Source organism: Plectropomus leopardus, chromosome 4 (genome assembly GCF_008729295.1).
Source record: "Plectropomus leopardus isolate mb chromosome 4, YSFRI_Pleo_2.0, whole genome shotgun sequence".
In the NCBI taxonomy this organism is placed as follows: Eukaryota; Metazoa; Chordata; class Actinopteri; order Perciformes; family Serranidae; genus Plectropomus; species Plectropomus leopardus.
Window position 1 is genome coordinate 8289743 of NC_056466.1, and position 22696 is coordinate 8312438.

At 39.3% G+C, this 22696-nt stretch overlaps 1 protein-coding gene across 2 annotated transcripts; it reads left to right on the forward strand.

Annotated features, from left to right (window-relative positions):
- Positions 1–622: 622 nt before the first annotated feature.
- Positions 623–20973, forward strand: galnt7 (UDP-N-acetyl-alpha-D-galactosamine: polypeptide N-acetylgalactosaminyltransferase 7). 2 transcript variants are annotated; one of them, XM_042485765.1, is made up of 15 exons: positions 623–1205; positions 5740–5845; positions 7042–7360; positions 11184–11350; positions 11756–11886; positions 12004–12083; positions 13853–14035; positions 16680–16797; positions 16912–17034; positions 17706–17821; positions 18200–18302; positions 18462–18560; positions 19000–19128; positions 19301–19331; positions 20198–20973. In XM_042485765.1, exons 1-15 carry the CDS (start codon positions 1083–1085, stop codon positions 20302–20304), a joined length of 1935 nt encoding a protein of 644 aa, XP_042341699.1. In that variant the 5' UTR covers positions 623–1082; the 3' UTR covers positions 20305–20973. The 2 variants fall into 2 exon arrangements, with proteins under 2 accessions (XP_042341699.1, XP_042341698.1); XM_042485764.1 differs by lacking the exon at positions 13853–14035 and adding an exon at positions 14293–14475.
- The last annotated feature ends 1723 nt before the right edge of the window (positions 20974–22696 follow it).

Consider the following 22696-nt stretch of genomic DNA (forward strand, 5'->3'; position numbering starts at 1 on the left):
ACACAATTTAAACAATAGACAATAAATACTGAAGAGGACACCTACATACATAACCATGTACAAAAATAGTAAAAGGTTAGTAAGTGCGAAAAAAATAAGACAATATAATAATAATAATAATGCATCAATAATACTGCTACTACTACCACTAATAATAAAAATAATAAGCATATGAGAATTATCAAGTTGAGTGCCTTGTCTGGATGGAAACTATTTCTCTCACATCCCAACCCACCAAGCCAGTCTAACAAAGTGCACTACAGGCTTAATAAGGATCATTTTTCATAATTGGTCTGGGAAAAAGTTTTTTTAAGGGTAAATAAGAAGTTAGGGTGCATATAAAGCATCATAAATAGAGTTCGCTCATCAAAAAAAGTTCCTGGGGAAAAAACACCAGACCCCCCTACAGGGGGGTCCAGGCTGAGCCCCTGATATCCTCCGATTCTAGAAACGCCCCTGAAAAATGTCCCTCGCTCCTTCCTTTCATTCACGGGAATCACTGAACAGTTTTAATGTCTGCATCGCATCGTGGGCGTAACAACAATAAGCCACAACCCTTAAAATAATTGACCCACACGTCACCTAAGAAATGTGGTTTGCAGAACCAGACAGACCTCTTGTTTATCTCGTCCCACACCCTGCTTCAATATCTGAGTCAGTGAGCCACGAGCCGAAGCCATGTCAGAAACTAGCGACACAATTTGAGTATTTAAAATTTAGATGTTTAGTGATCATTTCGTGAAAGTCGTGTGTCAGCTGCGGGGGGCTGCTACACCGGAGCTGTGTCAGCAGTAGCAGGTCACACACACACACGCACACACACACACACACACGGTCAAGACGCAGGCAGAAAGGGAGCCGTTTCCACCAGCCTGTTGGAGTACTCAATATTTTAGCGGAAAGTCACCGTCGCACCACCGTCTGAGGTCGAGTTAGTACAAGCCTTGTGGTTCAAACTTGCAGCATCAGCAGCGAAGTGAGCCGCCTGCCTCTCTGCTGCCAGCCGGTTAGCTAGGAGCAGCTAATCTAGTTTCGCTAGCTAGCTGTTGGCAGCCTGGCTACCCGGGGAGAGTTTTTCTAAGATGAGGCTGAAAGTAGGATTTCTACTCCGGAGTTTGCTCGTCATTGGGACTTTTCTTGGCTTGTTGGTGCTCTGGTCTTCTCTGTCGCCGAAGCCCGACGACGAAAACCCCTTTGGAAAACAGGTGAGTTGACAGTTGATGTTAACAGTTAGCATAACTCCAACCCAACATGTCAAAGTGAATAACACACGTAGGCTTTGCTAAATGAGTTACAAGCCTGTGGTTTATGACGGGTTATAACGGGGAGGTCATAGTAGGCGATTTTTTGCCTTTAATAGTAAAAACATCACTGATAATACAACGATATGAGGACACGTTTTAATTCAGCTGTTTGGCTAGCTCTGCTACATTGGTTGTCATGGAGATTTGTTCCTAGCTAAAAGCTAGCTGTTTTTGATATTGATGTTAGTGTTTTGGCACATTTGGACGTACAGCTGCATCCTCTCTCGTTTAATTCGAGTAACAACCTCTATTCACATATTGACGTTTATATTAAGTGACATTTCCAAATCACACACGTTCATGCCAGGATACATGTCCGCATATGTCACCATGTCGGTGTCGTGAGCTCCAAGGCGGAACTAAAAGTTGACATGAGTTGAGTTATGACTTAGCCAAAAGTGCTGCCATTTAGATCGTAAACTTTTATTTTGGCACATACCATTGTTGCACAGCAAGTACATTACATGATGTAATTTACTGCAATGTCAATTAGACCGTCAGATTATGTTGTCTCTTGTTTTTTTTTTGGTGCGAAAAATGCGCCATAGTTGATAACATCCGCTTGAAGGCATGAATGGTAACATAATGAGGAGCTGTCGGTGTGTAACTTGCTGCAGGGACACTCAGCTTGCTTTGCTTAAGGGCCACTTTTTGCAAAGTGACAAGAGGCCAGGGGCCAGCCACTTGAGCAACGTTCACTTTTCTTTTTATTTTAGGACATTTTTAGATTCTTTGACTTATCTCGGATTGCAGGACATTTCTAGGACTTTCAGGATGTTTCTAGGATTGTGGGATTTTTTTTTAGGATTTTAGGATACTTAGGACGCACAATTTTAGGACATTTCTAGGATTTTAGGATGTCTGGGATTTTAGGACATGTCTAGGATTTCTAGAAGTTTCTAGGATTTTCGGCCATTTTGAGGATTTTAGGACATATATAGGATTTCATGACATTTCTACGATTTAAGGATGTCTAGGATTTTAGGACATACATAGGATTTTGGGTAATTTCTCACATTTTGGTACATTTCTAGGATTTTAAGACATTTCACGGATTTCAGGATGTTTAGAGTATTTGAGGTCATTTCTAGGATTTTAGGATGTTTCTAGGATGGTTAGATGGAGGGAAGTTTAACACAGTTCATTTACGCATACTACACACAATGTCATCATAATAAGGTTGTTGAAAATCTGCAAAGTATCCCTTCAAGCAGGACTACCTACTTGTTTGGTACCCATACTTTCATGGGGTCCTGTATGATACTGTATAATTTACTGCAGTGTTCCCTCAAATGTGGTGGAGGACACATGCTTTTAAAATACATCTCACTTTGCATTATTTGACTTTTTCATCTCTATTCACATGAGGCGTGGAGTAGTAGATTGTTATCTCTACCCAATCTGTAGAGTAAAAGCGTGCCAACAAGCTGCCCCTATCTTCTCAACATAATACTCCGTGAAATGAAAAAAAAATTCTTCACACTGAACATGAATTTAACACATTGGTCCTTCTGATAATTTATGTCTCATCTGTATCTACACAATAGGCTGGATTTACACTACATGGTTTAAGTGACCCAATTCTAATTTTTTCCTCTCATGCGGCACAGATCGGATATGTATCATGAACATGTAAGCAGAATAAAAGCACATGAAATCTGATATTCACAGCTCAGTTTCATGCCTCATTTATATGTGGAAAAAAATAAGATATGATTCAGATATCTGCAGATGAGTCTGCAGTCTAAGCAGGTGAAAAATGTAAGTGGCTGCTAGATTTGCTCACCTTACCAGCCAAAAAAAAACAATGATCTTTTCTTAATTGGCTGGTAGATTTTCTAATCCATGAGCCACAGTGGCGCATGGGCAAAGAAGTTCATTTCCAACCTTTATTGCGAGTTGAACAGAATTGAAAATGTCACTATAGCACATTTTAATGTCATAAATACATGTGATTAGAAAGTGGACAACACAACAATGGAGGACGTGAGCTCAAGCCAGTTGTCAAAGGCAGAGGTTACCTGTCTTTTAAGCCTCTGGGGCGAAGAAACTGTTCAGGTTACAATACAGTTTTAGTTTACACATTGTTTCAAGCATAAGCAAAGTTAGAGCAGGTATAAAAGCAGATATCAGATTTGAGTCTCTTTTAAAAGTAGATGTAAGCAGGCGATCAAAAATATCTGATATAGGCAACAAATAGGAACTAGGCATCAAGACTTGTAGTGTAAATCCAGCCTTATACTGTCAGAGGAAACGCTTGGCATTTGTGTGTGGGGAACTTTTATTCATTTTAAATTAATTTCATCATCTCTGACTGCAGTTTGAGTTCTGTGAGTGTGATTGCAAATTGTCACATCAGCATGAAAAACATAAAAGAAAAGTTTTCAGCTGAGTACAATGCCATAACCAGTCTATCCAGGCTAGACAATGGCCTCCTGTTAATGCCATGATACGTCATCAGAGCGGGGATGTGTTATCTACTACACGTTTCCTCCTGTAATTGGCCCTGCATAAACACAGCAGAGTGATGAGTGTAGTTAACAACAGTTAGTTAATGTTTGATCACTGCATCCTGCTAAATATTAATCCCCCTGAATGCACATCTTTATTGATAGTAATATACATATACGCTGTATTTTGAACTTGAACGCTTGTCTTCTGCCTTGTCTTCATCAAGATTTGCAACAGCAGTTCTGTGTCTCCGCTCATGTCCCTCTTAGTGCTGCTTTATGATCACTTTAAGATTTCATAGACATTTTCAGTGTATATGAGTCTGTGATGGTACACCACAAAAACACCATCAAATTGTCAGAAAGCAACCAAAACCATTTGTACAGGTTAAGATTTTTTGTGAAATTAAGAAGAAAAAATCACTTCATTAGCTATCTGTCTCTGGTGGAGTTTTTGTTGGATTTCAGTTCAATCAATGAGCGCCTTCCTATGTTTCTGTCTTATTTAATCAAGTCTCATTGTACAGTTACCTGTAAAATCACAACTGTAGATCTGTGGAATAATTTAAAACAACTAGCTGTAATAGGAATGTGCATTGCTGCAAGTGCATGTGTATTTTTGTGTACGTACATGAGGACAAACAAAATGGGAACCCACTTGTACAGGCATTCCTTCCACAGTGCTATTGGTTAAAAAAATCCACAGTGCTCTTTCTTTAATGGGTTATAGAAAGAGTTAGTTTGGATTTTTTGAAGTGGGGTTGTATAGGGTACTTATCCATAGCCAGTGTATCAAATACAGTAGATGTAAGTATAGGCACGCCACAAGTTTGGAGCCACAGCAGGAGTACTGTCATGGAAGCTAAGCAGTATGTTGTTGTTGTTGGGGGACAGTAGCAAAACATATTTTAGCCACCTAAAGTTTTCCCTTAAAAAAAATCTGTAAGAGTTGTAAACAATATAGAGTATTTAGACTGCTTTGCCTTTCCGTCAGACAGCACGTTCTGATGGAGAAGCCCTTAATGATCAATTTTCCCATTTATGCTCTCTTCAGAGCCACCAGACTCCATTGACAAAAAACGTAATTTTGGCTCGTTGCCTCAATCAGTTAGTTAGTTTGTGTTGTTGTGTGACTTTGGTGAGTCTGAACTAACCCTTTGAATTGCCAAAGTCACACAATAACACAAACTAACTGATGTAGTCAGTGTTGTTCAGCAATATGAAAGCACTGTTTTTTTAATGGAGTCTGGTGGCTTTCTTTGAAGAGGGAGCGATTTAAAGGCTTCAGTTTCTCATCAGAAATCAATCACTGTTTGACGGCAAGGTAAATTGGTGAAAATATTCCAATTATGGCGATTAAACAAGATTTCTGTAGTGTAGTGTGTTCTGTAATGTAGTGTACAAGTAAGCAGATTTCTTTTTTATTATTTTTTTTAAGTGGGACTTTTTTTAAGATGGCTAAAACTTGACCCCATCCACAGCAGTACATAGCTTAGCTTCTGTGTCTGTGCTGCTGCCTGCTTCTCCAAACTAGGGGTGAGCTGACTGACATCTACAGTTTGTAATACGCTGACTCTGGATAAATACCTCATTGAACCCAACACTAGAATATCCAAACTATTCCTTTAAGGTTCCCTAGATGGCTGACTGGATCTGACTCGACCATTCAGTAAATAGTTGAGCTTAAGAAGCAAATAATGAGTAGATAGAGCTTTAAAAGCTCATTATGACAAACCCACTGAGTATCATGTACCCCGCATCCATCCCCTTCTGTTAATGATTACTTGTGACAGGCTCCTATCAACTCTAATTAATCTTCCAAAATGATTCGCGAACCTGTTGTGTTCTGTCCTGCTCACTGTCACTAGACCTGAAGTAGGTCCACAGCCACATTTATTTGTCCCAACATGTTCAACCAATGTATTATTCTTTGATGCAATTTTAACAATGTGTATCTAATGTCTAATGTCCTCTGTCGTAAACAGGATGAGCTGCCCAAAGGAGACTTAGCAGATCAGTTTAAGCCTGTAGTGCCCTGGCCTCATGTTGAAGGGGTGGAGGTCGACCTCGGCTCCATCAGACTCAAACGCGGTGAGACACTTATCCATTTTTAAGCACCCCATAAACAAACTCAGCTCCTGCCTTCTCTAGAAGAATACTTACAATTTTATGAACCAGAAAGTGAAAAAGAAAGTTGACCTGCCTGGGACACAAGTTTTATTTGTGTGAGTTTAACCAGCAAGGAGTGTTTGCAAGGTAGTCAGGCTGCTGCACACTATCAAAAACAGCTTATCAAAGAGTAAACGCAGGATCGTGAATACAGGACCCAGAGTAGGTCTGGAAACTGCTGAATTTACTAAATGGACCACAGTGGGTTTGCAGTATGTTTTATTTACAAGATAGTTTTAGATAATAAAAGTAAGTATTTGGGCACAACTCTACAACTCTGATTTTTAAAAACATTTCTCAGAAGTTAGGAAATTTCACCACATTTGATCACATGAAGTAAGCTTAATAGAAAGTGTAGAGAAATGCGATGATGTAATTAGAGGTTGAATGCTGTGGGATTTTTAATGGCTGATATAATAACTATACTTTGGAAAAGGAAAAAGCTGGATGCTATTTAATCGACTGATATACACAGTTAGAAACCAGATAACTGTTTAACTGAACATCTACGCCAAGGTAATAAATATCAAAATAAATAAGTCTGGAAGACTGAATATCAAATTCAAAACTAATTAATACCTAAATATATATAAAAATCTGGAACTAGACATCAAACTGAAATTGATAAATGCACTTAGTAAGTAATATCAAAGTAGCCATAAACATTTTTTTTTGTTCATTGAGCTATTATTCCTCAAAGTCAACCTTTAGTGTCTGTTACAATTACTTCCGAATATTCTGTAATTGGTATTTGACAGGGCAGAAAAAAAATTATTTGTGACAACATACTTACATGTAGAGTAATTTCGTATTTTTTAAATATTTTGGCCATGATTCACAAAACATAAAAAACAGGACTACTAAAAACCCAGTATACTGAGGGACAGTGTATGAAACAATAGAGGGCTTTTAATTTGAAACAAGAGCTGGAAACAGGAAGTGGCGGCATTCGACCGTCAGCCATCAGAGAACTAAATTACCAGCAGCAGATCTCGCTGTGGATAAAACCATGTGTATTATTGAAGTTCCTTCTGAAAAAGTGGCCTAAAAAACAAGGTGCAGTTTTATTAGCACTTGTATGTTGAGTTCATCTTTTGGTTTCTGGTTGTCGTCTCCAGGAGGAGCCAACAATCCCCAAAAACCTGACGAGCAGCCCAACCAGAAGCAGGTGATCCAGCAGCAGTATGTGACATTTAAACCTCACACACAAGCCTACACCAGCCCCGTCCTGAAGAAGGGTATTCTGGGAAACTTTGAGCCCAAGGAACCTGAGCCTCCAGGGGTCCCTGGCGGTCCCGGAGAGGGAGCCAAGCCTTTTGTTCTGGGTCCGGAGTACAAAGACTCCATCCAGGCTTCCATCAAAGAGTTTGGCTTCAACATGGTCGCTAGTGACATGATCTCGTTGGACAGAACCATCAGTGATATACGTCATGAAGAGTGAGTACTGCTGTTCACTACAACTCTGCCACCTTCACCACTCTCTGTATGGTTTTTATGAACTGTAATCAGCCAGAGATTACTGTTAGAGCAACTTCATCCTTACAAGGTACACCTGTATCAGTTGAGCACTACACTTTACAGCGTTCACTGGGCGCGTTTCCATTACAGATTTATGCAAACTTAAGCAATATTTTTGAAATGTCGGTAAAACACAATAGCAAGATGACTGTTTTTCCGCTGACTGATGTTATGCAGCTCCTCCTCTCGCGATAACATTCCAAGAAGCATGGCGATGGATGTTCAAAACATCAGCAGGTTTATTTCTATTGCAGCCACCGCACCAGCCGTCATTATTTCCAATCGAAGGCTACGTAAGTCGAGTTACGCTAGCGCTAATGAAAAGGCAAGCCCCTTATGCGTCGGAGCGGCCACGCATGAGGGATTTATGGGAGGTGATAGTCCAAGATTTCACAGAGGAATTGTGGATTCAAAACTTGTGGATGATGCGCTCAACTTTTGAAGAGTTATGTGGTGTACCAAAACACCTCCTTTAGTTTCTGCTGCATCATGCCCGAGGGAGCCAGTTCCTACTGACATCGCCTGAAATACCACCTCATGTGAGCGTAAAAACTTTTTTTTGCGTGAAATGGGAGTTTTTTCAAAATTTGGCGTGTTTCCACTGCATGTATTTTATATTCACAATTTTAATTTGCGAAATTCAAGGGTTAATGAAAACTTGCCTACTGTCTTGTAGAAACAGTTTAATCGTTTCCAGATCCCGCAGGGCAAGTTTTAACAATCAAATGAAGGCAAACATAATGCGTGATTAAGTTAAATCACCCTGGGCTGTCTGCTTGTTCATTTTAAGTAGGCGAACTCATCTAAGCAGGCTGGCCCAGATATGTTAGGCAAAGTTTAAATGAAGTGTTTGAGAAGTTACAGTGATTCAGTCAAGGGAAGAGGAATTAATGAATGCATTTGCACACATCTGTTAAAGGAGCAGTGTGTGAGATTAAGGGGGATTTAGTGGTATCTAGCGGTGAGGACTGCAGATTACAACCATCTGAAACTTCCACTGCATAGTTCAGTGTTCATTCTTTCGAAGGTTTTTAAAATTGGATTTTTCAAAAACAGTTTGGTATATCACAAGACTCACAGATTCAAATTCAGCAAATTCACTTTTTTCAAAAAAAATGGGATGAAGGCAATAATCAACAAAAGAAGAAATTACCCCAAAATTTGCAAGAAATTTTGAAAGAAAGAAAGACAAAAAAACAACCTGAAAGGGGGGGGGGGGCAACAAAACAAATAAAAAGCCCCTCCAAAAAAATCAAATAAAACTTGAAAAAAGTGCAGAAGAAATTATAATAATTCTGTAACATTATTTTAAATATGTAATTTTAATGATTAGAAATATAGCTTTTCCCTACCTTGTTCTTTTTTTGCTAGACATTTTTCCCTATGTTTTTAAATATAATTTCCTAAATCTACTTATTTCTTGCAGCTTGTGAAACATTTAGTACCAAGTTGCACATTGGCTTTTTTCCCAATGTTTTTGAAGGAAATCACACCAATTTGCTTAGAGTTTAAAGGTTAAATACCTGCAAAAGGCATCTGAAAGCCTCACTAGAAATGTTATGTCGCTCTAGGTTTCAAAGGATTTAAGTAATACAGAAAAAGCCAAAAAAAAAGTCAATCCAAAGATAAATAAATAAATAAAACAATTCTTTTAAAAACTGGGATACAACCTACAAGATCAGTTTTATCATGGACAGCAAAAATAATGATTACAAATCCAGATAATTCTGATCTGTATTAAATGTTCTGAAATACTAGGCCTGGTGTTTGACTTGCTCTCTAAGCAAACACACACAGAAGTTCGTAAGGCGTGACTCATACACACCCCACTAAACAAGCTGCCTTTTACCAGTGTGACGGATGAAGATTACACACTGTGTATTGAGCGAGTCTTTTATATTTCCACATCACGAATGCACCATGTTTGTCATCATTTCAGTCCCACCCTGTTTTTTCAGAAGCTCTTACATTAGCTAATAGTTTTTTAGAAACAGGTTTTTTCAACCTGTTGACTTTAAGGTAATATTTTTTTTCCTCCCTTTTTTTTACAGGTTCGAGGTAAAGAGTAAAAACTTTTTAATTGACTCAATAGATATATTTATCTCAAATTTTGGTTTCAAATTTGCTAAAATCTGTTTCAATGACCACTTCTCCTTTTCCATAATAATCAATCCACCTGACAGGTGAACAGCATCATCACTACACAGGTGCACCATGGGATGTCACATTTAAAAGGCCACACTAAAATGTGCAATTTAATTACACAATACAATACTACAGATTTCACAAGTTTTGAGGGAGCGTGTTGGTGTCATGCAGACTGTCCACCAGAGCTGCTGCAGTGATCTCAATGTTCATCTCTATACCATAAATGGTCTCCAAAGTGGTTTCCATTAATTTGGCAGTACATCCAACTTGGGTTGAGGCAATATACCAGTTCAAGATGTACTGTGATATGAAGGTTAACAATTATCACACAGTGTTCATTTGATTATCTGTGATATTGAAAAAGCAGACTGGCTAGAGAATCTCACTTTATTTATTTTATTCATTTTCAAAAGGGAGACTTTTTAGTCATACTTCCATTAAAAATGGTTCAAAGTTTCAATTATAGTAATAATTAATATAATAATAAAATGACATTTGCTCAACAAAATCGAACCCCTCTGTTTTCCTTCTTTTAAGGGTCATTTTGACTGATCCTAATTAAAAAATTCATACCACCCTGATAACATGAAGCCGCTATGTTTTTCTAATTATCGTACTGTGAAATCTCATACTATTGCAACCCTGCAACCAACTGGCCTATACTTTCTATGTATGAGGCAGTAGGAAATAACTGAATGCAGAGAATGAAGCAGAGCTGATGATTACTAACTACTTCCGATATAAGCCTCGTCTTTTCCAGTATCATCCAAGTTTAGATGTTTTTGTGGCATTAACAGATGTAGATAGTTGCTTTACATTACGTCTGTGATATCCTCTTCAAGAAGGCTTATTGTTATTTCAAACAGTAGGTTGATGAAAAGGAAAGAAACTAAGTACTGAGGTCCCAGTAAGCAACAATAAAACAGGACACTTCAACCAGCAGAAACAACAAATAAATACAATGAAATAGAAGAATAGTCTAAGATTAATAAAACAATAGTGAAAGGATAAAAACAGTATAAATTTTAAGGTGCGAATGCATTATTAAATATAAGGATAAATAATCAAGTATTACTGCCTATGAAAGTTTCTGGTGTTAGGGTGTTATTGCACAGTGTGTGGCAGAGTTTGTGAGTCACATGCAACTCCAAAACTCATCTGACACAGTACAAAATACTACATAGAACACACCTCACAATTTCCACCAGCTGGACTTTGGACACACATTGTCACACTACATTAAATCATTAGATGCCTATTTTGGGGTGCTCATTGGCTCAGCAGATAGAGCGGGCGCCCTTTGTACAAAGGCAGTGTCCTTGCCACGACCGCTGCAGGTTTGCTGTCAGCTAGTGGCCCTTTGCTGCATGTCATCCCCTCTCTCTCCCCCTTTTCATGCTTGCATTTTTTCCTGTCAAAGGCAAAAGTCCAAAAATGATCTTAAACTTCATTAGATGCCCATTTTAACTCACTTTGGACTCACCCATGCATCCAGTGAGTGACATGAGGTTGCATTAGAGAGATAGCAGCAGCGTCCTTAATGGAAACCTGTAACATGACTGTAACTGTCCTGCACTCTGTCCTCCCTCTCTAGGTGTAAATACTGGCATTATGATGACAGACTGATGACTTCCAGTGTGGTGATAGTCTTTCATAACGAAGGCTGGTCGACACTGATGAGAACCGTCCACAGTGTCATCAAGAGGACTCCCAGGAAGTACCTGGCCGAGATAGTCATGATAGATGATTTCAGCAACAAAGGTGAGTTTGCTTTGCTCACATACAGTATACCAGTTGGCTAGAAATAGTCAGTTTTATTGTGATTATCTCGAACAATTCAGCATTAACACACAAAAAAAAGTTACCAGAGAGCTTCCTTAGTGCCGACGTCTGGCTAAATAGCAGACTACTCATCTCCGTCACCATGGTGAAGTCACATTTTGTAGCAAGTTTATAGCTGATTGAGGTTATTGCACAATGTTAACACCAGATATTTTTCACTGTGACAAATGACAAATAAATCTACCTCTTACCTTGAATGAACGTCCCCGTGTGACCGGCGGAGGCTGCGTTGCCTTCGGCTGCCATCAGAGCCAAGCTGAAATGTTGATGATTGACACGCAGTTTCATTGCATTAAGACTACATGTGTCCGTGTATGTGTTTAGCCCATCTGAAAGAGCGTTTGGAGGAGTACATCAAACAGTGGAATGGTCTCGTGAAACTCTTCAGAAATGAGAAGAGAGAAGGACTGATCCAGGCCAGAAGTATAGGAGCCAAAAAGGCCACTAAAGGACAGGTATGTTATGATCTTACTGCTGCTGTTGATGCTCTCGCCACAACTGCTTTAACTGCTGTTTGCATATTTATCAGTGGCTTTACTTTAAAAATGTGTTTGCTTGTTTTTGTTTTCTAGGTGCTGATCTATCTGGATGCTCATTGTGAGGTTGGAATCAACTGGTATGCTCCACTGGTCGCTCCGATTTCAAAAGACAGGTAACACACATGCACACACATGCACAGCGGTGTGAATCGAACTTAGAGGGCACAAGACAGAACAATTTTCATAGCGTAGCCCGCCCCCACACAAAAAAACAGCACTAACTGTTTTCACCAAACATTTCAAATAAACTCCGTTTTGTATTCTGCAAGTGGACATTCAATTAGTCATGCAGGTTTTTCACTGTCTCATAAATAGCAGTTGTATATCACAGCGAACTATCAGAAGTCAGAAAAATTACATTAGCTCTATTGGTGTGCTGTTTTTGCTAGCTGACAAAATGAGTAAAAAACAGAAAGCAAAAACATGATAAAGTATGATTAGTAATAGCATATAAAATTCACAAGATCTCTCTTCATGTCAAAACTCCTCAAATTAATTCACAAAAAGTCAGTACAATTCCAGCTTGAGCAATAACATTTAGTTTTTTTAGTATTTGACAAGCTTATTTTAGCAGTTAAAAAAGAAAAAGTCATAGCAGCAGCTGTCCTCTCAGGATGGGAGTTCAGCACGAGGCGCTGGAGTTGTTAAAGGTTTAATATGCAGGGTTTTTAGTTACTGTTTGTAAGCACACTTGTCAGTGAAGGTAAAAGCCAATCCCAGATTCAGTCTCATTTGGTGTTTCGCCTTACTATATTTGAATTTTTCCAGCGCTGTGTTTCTTGGATGCTTGCTGCTGAAGGACTGGTCTTTAGAAACCCTGACCTCATCAGAGTGCTGTGGGGGTAAACGCCCATAAACATCCTGAACAAAAGAAAATAAGAAAATATGGCAGAGGGCAGAGTCTCTGCAGAAAAATACACCACCACACACTTTTAGGGAGTCATGAGTGAGGATTGAGAGGGATTACTTCTGTATGAGTCAATACATTTTTGAATTTAAGCATCATGTTCAGGCAGTCAGACCTGCCACAGTGTACGAAAACACTCAGTATGTTAACATGCACAGTTTAGTCAAGCTAAGGTCATCGCTCGATTAGGCCATTTAATTGGACTGATGTCCTTGTCCCTGTATACAAACACTGGAGGAGAATCGATTTATTGACTGAAATATGTCCGACTCCTTCACGGCAGGTGGAGATATGCCCTCTTCCAGCTTGTTGCTATAGACCTATATTATTTATATAGTCTTTACTATTGACCGAATCACAATCATAAATGTTTATTCACAGTAACTTTGGGGTAGAAAGCAGCTGCGTAAAAACATCAGTTTAAGTGTTGCCTATGCTATATTAAAAATATCTTCACTGCTTTACCTTGCAGCAGGATAGCCCTTACTGACGGGGATTTGAAGCCCTTATATAAAAAACACCAGCTTCTTTTGCATAAAACAGGCATTTCACTCCACTGAACTGCAGAGTTGCTGATTTACCACTGCCTTGGTTAGCTGGTGTTTAAGGTAAAGAGGAGAAAATATTTAAATATTGTGTACACTTAAACTGGTATTCATTTTTTTAGGTGGCTAGAGTATGTTTTGCTGCAGCCCCGTCCACAGCGGTACATTGCTCAGCCTCCGTACTGATGTTGTGGGGTCGTGGTTTATTTATCAGAGGAGGGGGGTGGCTGGGGTGCGACTTTTTGATTTAAAATTAATATAATGTACTATCGAAGTAATTGGTCAAAAATATTGTGATATTTGTTTTTGTTATATCGTCCAGAGGAATTCATTGGTGTGTGGTGTTCAACTAACCATCACACCCCAATAAAGACAAAGGTTTGTGTGTGTCTTTGTGTGTGTGTGTGTGTGTGTGTGTGTGTGTGTGTAGGACAGTATGTACAGTACCACTGATAGACTATATAGACGGTAATGAGTACACTATGGAGCCCCAGCAGGGTGGCGATGAGGACGGTCTGGCTAGAGGAGCATGGGATTGGAGCCTGCTCTGGAAGAGAGTACCGCTTAGCCAGAGAGAGAAGGCCAAAAGAAAACATACCACGCAGCCTTACCGGTACACACACCGCAGCCAGCATGCTAACACTCATCCCTGTTCTGTTTGTGTCTCCATCTCCCATCCCTTCACCCCACCTGTCCTCTCCTACACTGTGTCTCGCTCTGTCTTGGTCTCTGACACCCCACCCGATGTCTGTGTGTTTTTGCCGGCACTGCTGTCCATACTCGCCTGTTTTTATTTCCTTCGTGTACACCACCCCTGCACCTCTCCCCCCCATGTATCTTGTATGCATGGCTCCACCCCCACTCTGTCAGAACGGTGTGCACGGTGCCTCTGATCGACTCTATCCACGGCCAGAAGTACACCATCGAGCCCCAGGGCGGAGGAGACAAGAACGGCTTCGCTAGAGGAGCCTGGGATTGGAGCATGCTCTGGAAGAGGGTTCCTCTGGGAGAACGAGAAAAAGCACACAGAAAAACTCAGACTGAGCCTTATAGGTACAGAAAACCAAAGCCTCCTGACTAATGGGGATAGGGTCAACACAGAAGACAAACACTTCCCAACTAACCAGGACAGAAGCTAATAATACGTCTAACATTAAGACTACCTCATCTAACCTGAGAAGAAATTCTAAACGAATCGGTGAAATACAGGCTCAGCTCAGTACAGCTTATAGACTTTATATAACGATGGACAACATGACAGTTCCCCCAAACTGTAGCTTTTCAATCTCGATCTCCCCCTGATGTCTGACTATAGTATAGGCCGTAAAGTCCGCACTTCAGTGTTAGTGAATGGGAAATAAGTCAAACTAAAAACTCAAAGTACACACCAAATAATTTTTTCCTCTTCTGCCACTGAAGGTAGTTCCCATCACCCTGATGTTTGTTTAAGTGGTCATTTTTATAGGTTTGGTTTTAATGAGTTATTCAATTCTACAAAAAAGAGATTTTACGCCATGATTGACTGCTGTGGCAGCCAATCTGTGTGCTCGCGTTCAATGGGGCTACTTGCGATTGGTCGAATTTGTGGGAACTTCGCCACCGCGGATATGGGGGCGGCTGTATCTAAGATGTTTTAGCATCACTTAAGCATAGCGGGGTTAAGTGGGAGCATGTCGTCCATCTTTATATACAGATTATGGTACAACAACCTGTTTAAATGACTCGTGGGAACCAAAATTTTTGAAACTGTTTCAGTATTGAGAGAGAGAAAGTTGCAGCCGGCAGCTGTGGCGCCCGTCTCTACACTGTGGCATAACAAAATTGCCATGTGCCTAATATGAAAACTTCCTGACAGGCTTCAGCTGGTATAAGGAGTGTCTTGAACTTAATGGAAAGGACCCTACAAAGAAATGAAACATTTTTTTCCCAAATCTTTTGCTGATTCAGGTCTGTTTGTTCTTGTGTGTAACCTAATCTTCTGTCAAAATCAGTTAAATATTCACCTTTCACACTGAAAATCTTTAAAACAACACTTAAACTATGCTTTCTGTACTCTGAACAACAAAATCCTCCCAGCATTCCTCTCTTCTATTGTCTCTAGCTTTTCTACTGTTGTTTTCTTGCAACAAGCCACCTCAGTGGCAAAAACAAACACTTTTAACGGACGTAAATTGAGAGCGCTCAGTTGCCTCCAGGGATTACATTATAGCCTGTTTTGCTGCCGCCAGCTACAGTGCTGTCTTTTAAGATATAACCATTTTTCTTTAAAAACAGTTGTTTCCACAAGTTACTTACACACAAAAGCTAGGACCAGGTTGAAAAATACAGGGGTTCCCCTTTAAGAACAGGGTATGTACTGTATGTACCATCAACTGATATTTAATACCACTTTTTAGATATTTACATTGAAAAAAAAAACAAGTGAGTCTAATCCTTACTACATATCATAACTAACCAACTAAATCAAAACTGTCAAACTCCTCTGATGGAGAGGAGCTCACTGCTGTCCTGTCGACTGACTGCCTTCAATGTGCTTCAATGTTTCTACTATCGGGAGTTAATTGGTGTGTCGTGGGCCCAGTTTGTTTAATTTAGTGGGATTTACTGTCGTACGTTTTCTACTCCTAGTATGACTTTTTGATGTTTTTCCTGCATCTACATTAGTTTTGGCCATTTTGGCGACTTAATTCCTGTTTTTTGGGAGTAAATCTTGTCTTTTTAGCCCACTTCTACCTGAGGGACTTTAAAAGATTCTGACATTATAACAGCATTTCCCTCAGAGAGAAATGATTTGGTCTGATTCTAAAAGCAGAGGGAGTGATGTGATTGTGTTGGGACGTTTTGTCTGGTCTTTGTTGGGAAACTTCTGGTGTGAATTGGGATCGGACCGGGACACCATCGCCCCCACCTTCCCCTCAGTCGCTTTGTCATTCATCATGTCTTTGTGTCACGCTTTTATTCTTTACTTTGCTTCCACTAATTTCTTATTGTGCTTGGACTTTGCTTCTCTGTCAGTCTGATGTTCTCTGTGTTCTCATTGTTGTTATTAATACAGTAACTGACTGACTGAGTTTTCTGCTAATGTTTACACAGAAATTAACTGTTTAGTTTTAATTAACTGTGAATTTTTTTAGGCCAACCTTAAAAGAATAGACTATGTAATTATTTAATTTTTACAGCGTAACCTTAAGTCTAAAGATGAATGTTGTTTGAGCATGTGTCTGTTTCTGGATGTGTGTCCGTCTTCGTACCTGTAGGTCTCCAGCCATGGCGGGCGGTCTCTTTGCTATAGAGAGAGACTTTTTCTTTGAGCTGGGTCTGTATGACCCCGGACTGCAGATATGGGGAGGAGAGAATTTTGAAATATCATACAAGGTAGACCAGTTTATACATACTGAGGCTGAGAAGCCACACACACTTCTTTTAAAAGGGTTTTGAGCGATATTCACCTTTTTTTATTTTTGTTTTTATTTCTGTGTTTATATGTAGATCTGGCAGTGTGGTGGCCAGCTGCTCTTTGTTCCCTGTTCCCGGGTCGGTCATATCTACAGGCTGCAGGGATGGCAAGGCAACCCGCCACCTGCACATGTTGGCTCATCACCCACTCTGAAGGTACAGCGGCACACGCTCTGAAACACCAAAAAACACATGCATAAAACTCAGTAGTAGTAGTATTTTAACCACTTAAACTTTGTATACAAAAAGACAAACATCTATACATGCATTTAAAAAATTTGATTTATAAAGCTGTGATCAGTAATAATAATAATAGTAGTAATAACTGTATTTATATAGCACCTTTAAAAACAGAGTTTACAAAGTGCTATGACAAACAAAACAAAGCAGAAATTGGATACACAGATGGCGATACAACAACAGAAAGCCAAACAGTCCTATTGAACACAAGCCAGAAGAAACTAGCATAGAATTAGGATAAAGTTAAAACTAATAATGCAAGATGCAGGACGCATAATGCCAGTAAAAATAATGCAAAGAAACAGACTAAAACCAACAACAATAGATACAATAAAAGCAATCAAACCACAAATAAAATAACATAAAATGGCTAAAACGTAAATTAATAAGGTAAAATAAATAAAAATGGATAAAAAAAAAATGACATCACATAAAACCAAAACTATAAAAAGGGTTTTGAGAAGTGATTTAAAAGAAGTTACTGATTCTGTGAGCCTTATTTCCTCAGGCAGGTCGTTGCAGATTTGAAAAAGTGCTTTTCATGGTATTTGAAGCGTAATAATGCGTGTGTGTCTGTTTGTGTGCAGAACTATGTTCGTGTGGTGGAGGTATGGTGGGATGACTATAAGGACTATTTCTATGCCAGTCGTCCTGAAACTCTCACTCTCGCCTACGGCGACATCAGTGAGCTCAAACGCTTCAGGTAAAACACACATATGACAAAATTTCCAAGCTTTGTATTTGTTTCTAATGGATGTTTAGACTTCCATTCTTTTGTCTCACTTAACCACACTTTTCCACATTTTTGAATGGTTAATTTACCACTAGTTACCCACCTTAAAGCTTCTGATCATTGTTTTTTAGGCTGTCTCAGACAAAAGTTGACAAATGAGACATCACACTCTAATTGTGCAATTAGACAAACATTTTAACACCACTGTGTCTTCATAGGAGTCACAATGGATGGAGACAAAGTATAAAAAACTCCTTCCAAGTCTCCTTGCATAATAAGTTGAGCAGGATTTTAGATGGATTGTGAAACTGTGAGTTCACTGCTGATGAATGAATTGTCTGTTTTCAGGGAGGAACATCGATGCAAGAGCTTCAAGTGGTTCATGGAGGAAATAGCGTATGACATTCCAATGCACTATCCTCTGCCCCCGAAAAATGTGGAATGGGGAGAGGTAGGCACACACACACACACACACACACACACACACACACACACACACACACTGAGCATGTTCAGTAACTGTTTCTTTCATATTTTTTCCGTATTATCCATTTTGTGCAATATCCTGTGCCATAAGGTTGTGTGTACATGTGTATCCGTGTGTGCGTAGATTCGAGGCTTTGAGACAAGTTACTGTATTGACAGTATGGGACACACCAATGGAGGCAATGTGGAAATAGGACCGTGCCACAGGATGGGTGGCAACCAGGTAAAAAAAAAAAAAAAAAACAAACACACACACACACACACACACACACACACACACACACACACACACTCACACACAGAGTGCCTCATGTGGTGTGTTGCTTTAGTCTCCTGCAGAGCCGTAAACATGGAGATGGTTTTGATCTGGCTGATTATGTTGTCGGCCAGAGAGTCGAGGAACAACAGGCAGCCTTTCTGATCTACTTACCTTAAAACAACTTGACGAGCTATCCCTCAATAAAGAAGTACTTTTTCTTATTCAGACTTATCCCGTCTCTGCTCCATCAGACAAGTAGCTTTAGCTTTTGGCAGTTTTTCTTCCTGATTTTAACACTCAAAACTAATTATTGTACAATAGTAGTAGTGGTTTGGGGGTGATATGCGATATGTTTATTAGCGCCGTGTAAGATCTGCGTGTGTGTGTGTGTTCGTTCGTGCAGTTGTTCCGTATTAATGAAGCCAGCCAGTTGATGCAATATGACCAGTGCCTGACCAGAGGGAGTGACAATTCAGCTGTCATCATTACACACTGTGATCAAAACCAGCACACCGAGTGGAAGTACTTCAAGGTGAGACACACACGCACGCACAACTTTTCTTGCTTGTATTTGACCTTGCTCTACTCACCAGTGTTTGCAAACAACAAAGAATGAGAGCATACTGATGATTTTGAGACAAAAATAAAATATTGTTATGAAGAATTCAACTGCTCTTCCTCTCTGTCTGTCCTTCTGCCTACAGAGTCTCCATCGGTTCACTCATGTACCAACAGGTAAATATATGAACCATTATTAAGACAGACTACTGTTTTCATACATGTATATATATATATTTAAACTGTGAAGCCTTAAAGAAGTATTTCACTGCTGTAAAGATTATCTTTTCATAAAACTGGGCTGTTTATGCAGGAGAAAGACTCAAATACGTTTGACATTGGTGCTATATGAGCAGAAAAAAAACTTTTTTAATCAGCACTGCCTAGTTTGACTGTTTGATCTAAATTTTAGAGAGGGGGGGGGGGGGGGGGGGGGGGGCTCTCTTTCTCGATCTGCTTCCATACACTTTGTGTCTGTGGTGGTGGGCCTACAATATGTGGCAGCATAATCTTTAATTTGTACATATACGCATATACCTATACATAGTGCATACACAGAGACATTAACACGTCAGTGAAGACAATATACTTATATATATATACAATATATACTATTAGAAAAAAACAAAAACACAAAAGTAAATAAATAAATAATATGTATTTTTGATTTTGGGGTGAACTGTCCCTTTAAGTCCACCCCTACAACAACCCATGGTGTGTGTCAGTTAGTGTTCAGACCAGTTTTAAACCACAATGACAAAGCAAAGCAAAAAAACCTCATATACATTGGTCACATAATTTTTGCCCTTTTGAAGACATTGTTCAGATGTAGCAACACGTCTCAGAGCTCCAGTTTTAGACTTAACATTAATATCACATTAATCTCAGTTAGATTACCTTAAATGTTCTCGAGCTGAGTAACTTTAAACAGATCCATATTATCATGTGGATATGGTTAAATTCCTGGGATCCATACTGGAAAAGGGGCCTCTGAATCCCTGTAGCAACACTAACAGTGATGTCATTCTGTGTTTTCCTAACAGGGAAATGTCTGGACCGCTCCGACCTGCTCCACAAGGTCTTTATATCAGACTGTGACACCAGTAAAACCACTCAGAAATGGGAGATGAACAACATAGTGGCTGTCTGAAGACTAAACAACTCGCACAAAGGAAACCACTGAGAGCTCAGAGAGAAACATGGTGACTGTATGAGGATACACACACACACACAGACACACACATACACACACTCCAAGAAACACATCCATACCATAAGTTTACAGATCCATCAAGCTGATACTGTCCTTTAAAGAAATAATGTTTTGAAATGAGCCAGTCAGTGTCAATTTAACGATACTGAGTATTACCAGCTTCAACCCAAAACTGTCGGTTGGTTCATGCGGTCATGCATTACACAGACACTCCAGATTGAAGAAGAAGAACTGGTTTGTATGGAGGCTGAAGCTACTGGTCCTCCGAGCGACCTGGTGGACAAACACTGAACTGGAAACATCTTGATCTCCGTCTGTCTCTGTCTTTCATTGTGGTTTTGTTTACACTTTCTCTCTATCTGTTCTTTTGGGCTCTCAGGTCTTTTCTAAACCACTATGTAATCACATCAACTCCAACTATTGAACAGTCACACTCCTAGTAGACATTTTCAATCACTCTGATTAGCTCTCCTACCAAAGACTCCTTTTTATTGGTGGAGGATTCAATAATGCTTGCTTTTGTCTGTAAGTCAAGTTAACCCTTTGACATCTGAGCGAGATAGCTTGATTTCTTTCAAAAACACGGGAGAAATGGCCCAAAAATTACTAAGATATTATTAAAAATGTACAAGAAAATCACCTGAAGATAAGCGGAAGAGAAAAGAAAAAACAAACAGGAAAAGGACCTAAGAAAGTGCTAAAAATAAATAGAATAACAAATAATTATAAGACTTATAAATATAGTTTTCGGGACATTTTGCTTTCTTTTTTCTTTTGATAATATTTAATAATTTTACAGCTAATTTTCTAGTCATTTTCTTGTCAAATTTTACTATTTTTTTTCAATTTGCGAGGCATTTATTGCAAAGGTGCTCTTTACACTTTTCCCATGTTTTCATTAGAAATCAAACCAATTTTCTCAGATTCCAGAGGATTATATGATTATAAAAGGTGTCTAAATGCAGCACAACAAAACTGATTAGGATCCAGAGCCTAAAGAGTTAAAGGGATACTCCACCTGCAAAATGACCTTATCATATCAGTTACTCACCGAGTATTATGGTGAATTTGTGAAAAAACTTTCACACATACGTCCATGGTGAGCGGAGAATCCAGAAAAGGCAAACATTTAACAACAGTAAAACTATCTCAAAACATCTGTTTATTTTACTTTTAAATGCACATATGTGTGTCCTTTCAATTATTTTGTCTCCTCTCTCTAAATTCTGAGTTTCTTGTGAGTCCATGAACACACCTCAGGTGGGGCTCTCCTTAAGTTCTGTTATTCCTCAGCAGTAGTTTGTAACCCATTGGTTGCGTAATTGATCTGTCGATCTGTCCAGAGCTGATCAGATTCATCAGTGGATGAGAGGAGCAGCTGCTGCGAGTGAAAGCAAACTATAATACTCAGCAGAATTAACGCTTAAGTTTCACTTTTAATGCTCCTTACAATCTGTTGCACCATCTGTGCCCAGAGTACGTACTGCGTTCCGAGAGTGTGGCACACGAATAACCTAATGGCATATACATTTTAACAGTTCAGCTCCAAAAACTGAAGATTGATTTTTAGCGGCACAAATAAATGAATGTGTGGATTACAAACTCTCAACACAACTCATGCAGTATCACTCAAGTCTCATTTATCCAGTCGTTTGCTCAGTACTTCCCAAGCACAAGCATTTTTGATAAAGTGTTACTCTTCAGCCTAAGAATATTGCAAATGCATGTGCGTGTCCAGGCACATTATTGGGACATGCATGAAACTGTTTGTACCGACATGTCTTAAATTGTATGTTGTATGTAATGTAATGTTTTGGTGAAAATGCGTCTGGGTAGTACCGAGCATGCGACTTGATAAATGAGACTTGAGACGAATTTTGTGAGAACAGATGTATTGATCTAGTTTTGCTGTTGTTAAATGTAGCCCCCCGTTTACTTAAACTTATGAGGAATGTTTGCTCTTTTGGATTCTGCGTTTGCTGTGAATTTCCTCAAAAATTCAAGGTAACACGCAGTTAGTAATTAATATACAAATGGCAATCGTGCAGTTGAAGTATTCCTTTGAGATGGATTTCAAGCTGGAATAGTGCATTAAAATAGGATGTCAGAAACTAAGCATTTATGGGATCTGTCAAAGAAAGAACACTCCGGTGAGTTAAACCTGCTTCGTGGAGCGATCACGGGAAACTGACTGACTTGGTGATGTCACACAGACATTCGTCTTGGCTTGTTTTATGTATGTAAACAATCAACACGTGAAGATGACAAATCATGTGCTTCTTAAAGAGTCAGTGGTCCAGTTTCATAGCGAGTCATCCTCTCTTCGCAG

Coding starts and splice junctions, on each gene's coding strand:
- galnt7 (XM_042485765.1), top strand. CDS start 1,083: ATGAGGCTGAAAGTAGGATTTCTACTCCGGAGTTTGCTCGTCATTGGG. Junction 17,035..17,705: donor GCTCATCACCCACTCTGAAG/GTACAGCGGCAC, acceptor GTTTGTGTGCAG/AACTATGTTCGTGTGGTGGA. Junction 19,332..20,197: donor GTTCACTCATGTACCAACAG/GTAAATATATGA, acceptor TTTTCCTAACAG/GGAAATGTCTGGACCGCTCC.